Below are 3,189 nucleotides of genomic sequence, written 5' to 3'. Positions count from 1 at the left end.
GAATTCATCTTTCACCAGACATGCTCTTCCTCTTCTCTGTCTGGGTTATTTGATCACTCATCCAGAAATTTCACCCAGAAATCTAAGTCATCATTTGTTTCTTACCTCCTACATCCCGGTGACCCAAAAGCCTGAAATACTTTACCCAAATGACTGCAATGACCTCAAGTTGATGACTACTGACAATTTCACAGTGGTTAGAGCACAGGCTGCAGTCAGACAGAACAGGGTTTGCATCCTGGCCCTGACCATTCCAAATTATAGGACCTAGGGTGAATTTCTTACCCAAAACCTGTTGCCCCTCATCTGTAAAAACTAGTTATGACATCTACTTTATAGGATTATTGCACGGATTCGGTGAGATTGTACAGTATGTGGCATAGAATACTCAATAAATCGGTAGGGATTAGGTCAGCACTCTAGCTTCACCCACTCTTCCAAATCACCCTGTTGCTGCAGCCAGACTAACAAATCCAGCCGTCCCTTCTTGCTTCGAATCCTTCAGCGACTCCTCCCTCCCCCCAGTGGGGTGTACAAGGCCATTCACATGGCCCAGTTATCGTTCACAATCCCGCGTGCTCCAGCCATATTAAACTGTATGCCACGCCCCCAAGTACAATATGCTTTCACACTTGCATGGTTTTGGGCACTTACTGACAGCCGAGCCTTCCCCTTAGTCCACTAGGTGGTGAGCTCTTTGGGAGCATGGCTGTTTTATTCACGCTTGTATCTCCCAGCACCCAGCACCCAGCACCCAGCACCCAGCCTTTTATCAGAGGCTCCACCCATTTGTTGACTGAAGAGATGAGTAATTAGTTCCTGGTCTGAGCCTTACCACTTCTGTAGCAATCAGTACCTATACACACATACAATCCTTGACCAAACCCCCAATGTCCACTTCTCCCAGCAGGGCCGAACACCCCAGCCAGAGTTTCGGTTGCTCAGGCAGTCGCAGGAGCCTGGGACTGGTCCAACTAGAAGGAGTGGAACAGAAGACAACGGTCTGTCTCGGTGTAGGCCCTGACCAACGCCAGCGTTGAGTTCAGAAGCCACCCCCCTCCCAAATCCCAGACGGCTGTCTACTTGTTCAGAATCTAACCTTTCGTATAGTGAGGGGGAAACATCTCACAATCACTCCTTTAAGTGTGACTACACGGGACGGCTGCTTACACTGCCCTCAAACCCTGAACCAACAGGAAGCACACACGGGTACGACAGATACTTTTGTGGTGACCAGAGCAAACAAACGGCACTTATCTGAAGCTCGCCACACTGCAAGTCAGGCTCCACATCATCTCTAACAAGCAAAGAACAAGACGGTTTCTTATTCTAGTTTCTTTTAATAATTGTTTAAAGCCAGTAAGCAGCTACAGAGGAAATGAAAAAGTAGACAAGTCAAAAAAAAAAAAAGATGAGAAATACCAATGACACTTCTTTCGCTCTATTAGTGTCCCCCGCCGACATCCCATGGGAGACCTAGCTTTCCGTGCGGTCAGGAGTTGTCTCCATTATTATGCTGAGGTGGGGAGGTGACCAGACAGCATTCAGGCGTGATGACGTCAAAGGGAATGTGTACCGGCATTGCTGAGGTCATGGTCTATACCCCGGGCCCTAGACTTGAGTGGGGGCTGGTCACTCTTTACCTCCTCCTGGCTATGCTGGATTCCATAGCCAAAGTAGATGGCAAACCCTGTTGTGGAAAAGTAGCTGTGAGAGATGCGATAGTGACCTGGAAAGGCGCAGGCAAAAGAGTTGGGATAGGACACCCAAGAAGCCTGCTCTTTCCAAGTGGATACCTACCAATCAGCATCCAGACCCCAAATCGGGCCCAGGTGCCAGTTGTCATCTGCATCATGAGGTAAACATTCACGAAGATGCTCATGAGTGGGAGGAAAGGCAAAGCAGGTACCTGGGAACAAAGCAAAATCTTCCTTGTACAAACCACAAGGTGACCTAGAAAGAGATCCCCAACCCACTAAGGCTGGGAAAGGGGCAGTGCAACTCCCACCCAACCGTATATATTTCACAGTGTCCATTGCTGCAGGGTACCTCACGTGGGACTGCAAGAATATGCAGAGTTTGGGGAAACAGAACTAGAGAGGGTCAGAGAAGAAGTCTACATCAGTATCTCCTTCCCTTCTCTTTCTTGTCCAATTAAAGAATACCCATGACCACAAGGTATCTGGAGCCTATGTTCTCCCAAGATGGGTTGGGAGGAGGAAAGAGAGGTCACTTACCTTAAAGTGGAGGGGAGTAGAGCTCTGTGGCTGCCTCCAGATGATCCCAGTGATCCCAGTAATGAGCGCCAGGAGCACCGCGACCACCGCAGTCCACGTGGAGTCTCCAGAGAGCAGTGGGATTGAGTAATGCGACAGCACCACGCAAAGGGCGATCACCAGCAGAGCTTCAAGAGTTGAGAAACATCAAAACCAACTCTTGACCGGGATCGTGTGAAGACATTAGGCACCCCACCCCCCAGGAGAGTCGCCCTCTATGAGTTCTCCCTCAGCCACCAGATGCCACACGCCACTCTCTTCTCTTCCCTCATCGCCCTGAGCTCAGAGCCACCCCAGAGAAAAACTCCATTGCTCACCGAGCAGTGAGGAACAAACATAGACAACCCGGCCAGAGAGTGGCGTTGGGTCGGAGTCAGGGGGACAGAGCAGTTTCGATAAGGTCATCTTTTCTGCTTGTGTCTTCTCCTCCTGCAAGTCCACTTCATCTTCGTCATTGTGGATTTCGCGGTCGGGCTGATACCTGACACAAGAGCAAGAGGCAGTATTTACGAACGACCCCAAAACACTTATCATCTTCTCCCAGGCTGCTTAACCTTCCCCGTCCCCATTAAAGATGGCTCGTCTGGGCAGGGAGAGACATCCATGTTCCTCAAGGAGACGGAGGAGGGTGAAGGCAGAGGAAAGACGAGCACATCTCCGTCATTCCTCATCCAAGAATAAAACCCAAATCACAGTATGCGAGGGAGTCGGTCTCACCTGAGGATGAGAACACAAATAGACACCAGGGAGTAGGCAAGCAGGGTCCCAATCGACATGAGGTCCACGAGGTCGGTTAGTTCGAAGAGGAATGCCATTAACGCTGAAATCGACGGGCAGAAATCAAAAAATGAGACGGGATGGGCAAAGTCACGGAAGCTGAGAAAACTAGAGGAAGGGCGGAAATGACTTTTTA

General features: G+C 49.8%; 1 protein-coding gene across 1 annotated transcript in view; it reads right to left on the bottom strand.

The window, feature by feature from the left end:
* Positions 1-1,559: 1,559 nt before the first annotated feature.
* SLC7A3 (solute carrier family 7 member 3) overlaps positions 1,560-3,189 on the bottom strand; it is a 5,008-nt gene continuing 3,378 nt past the window's right edge. Inside the window, exons 10-11 of the mRNA XM_011371440.1 lie at positions 1,801-1,909; positions 1,560-1,690 (exon numbers count right to left, since the gene is read on the bottom strand). Of these exons, the coding sequence (XP_011369742.1) occupies positions 1,560-1,690; positions 1,801-1,909 (240 nt within the window). The remainder of the gene's footprint in view (positions 1,691-1,800; positions 1,910-3,189) is intronic.

This window comes from Pteropus vampyrus, unplaced genomic scaffold (assembly GCF_000151845.1).
Source record: "Pteropus vampyrus isolate Shadow unplaced genomic scaffold, Pvam_2.0 Scaffold191, whole genome shotgun sequence".
In the NCBI taxonomy this organism is placed as follows: domain Eukaryota; kingdom Metazoa; phylum Chordata; class Mammalia; order Chiroptera; family Pteropodidae; genus Pteropus; species Pteropus vampyrus.
The sequence above is the reverse complement of the archived record's forward strand: the minus strand, read 5'-3'. Positions and strand labels throughout refer to the sequence as shown.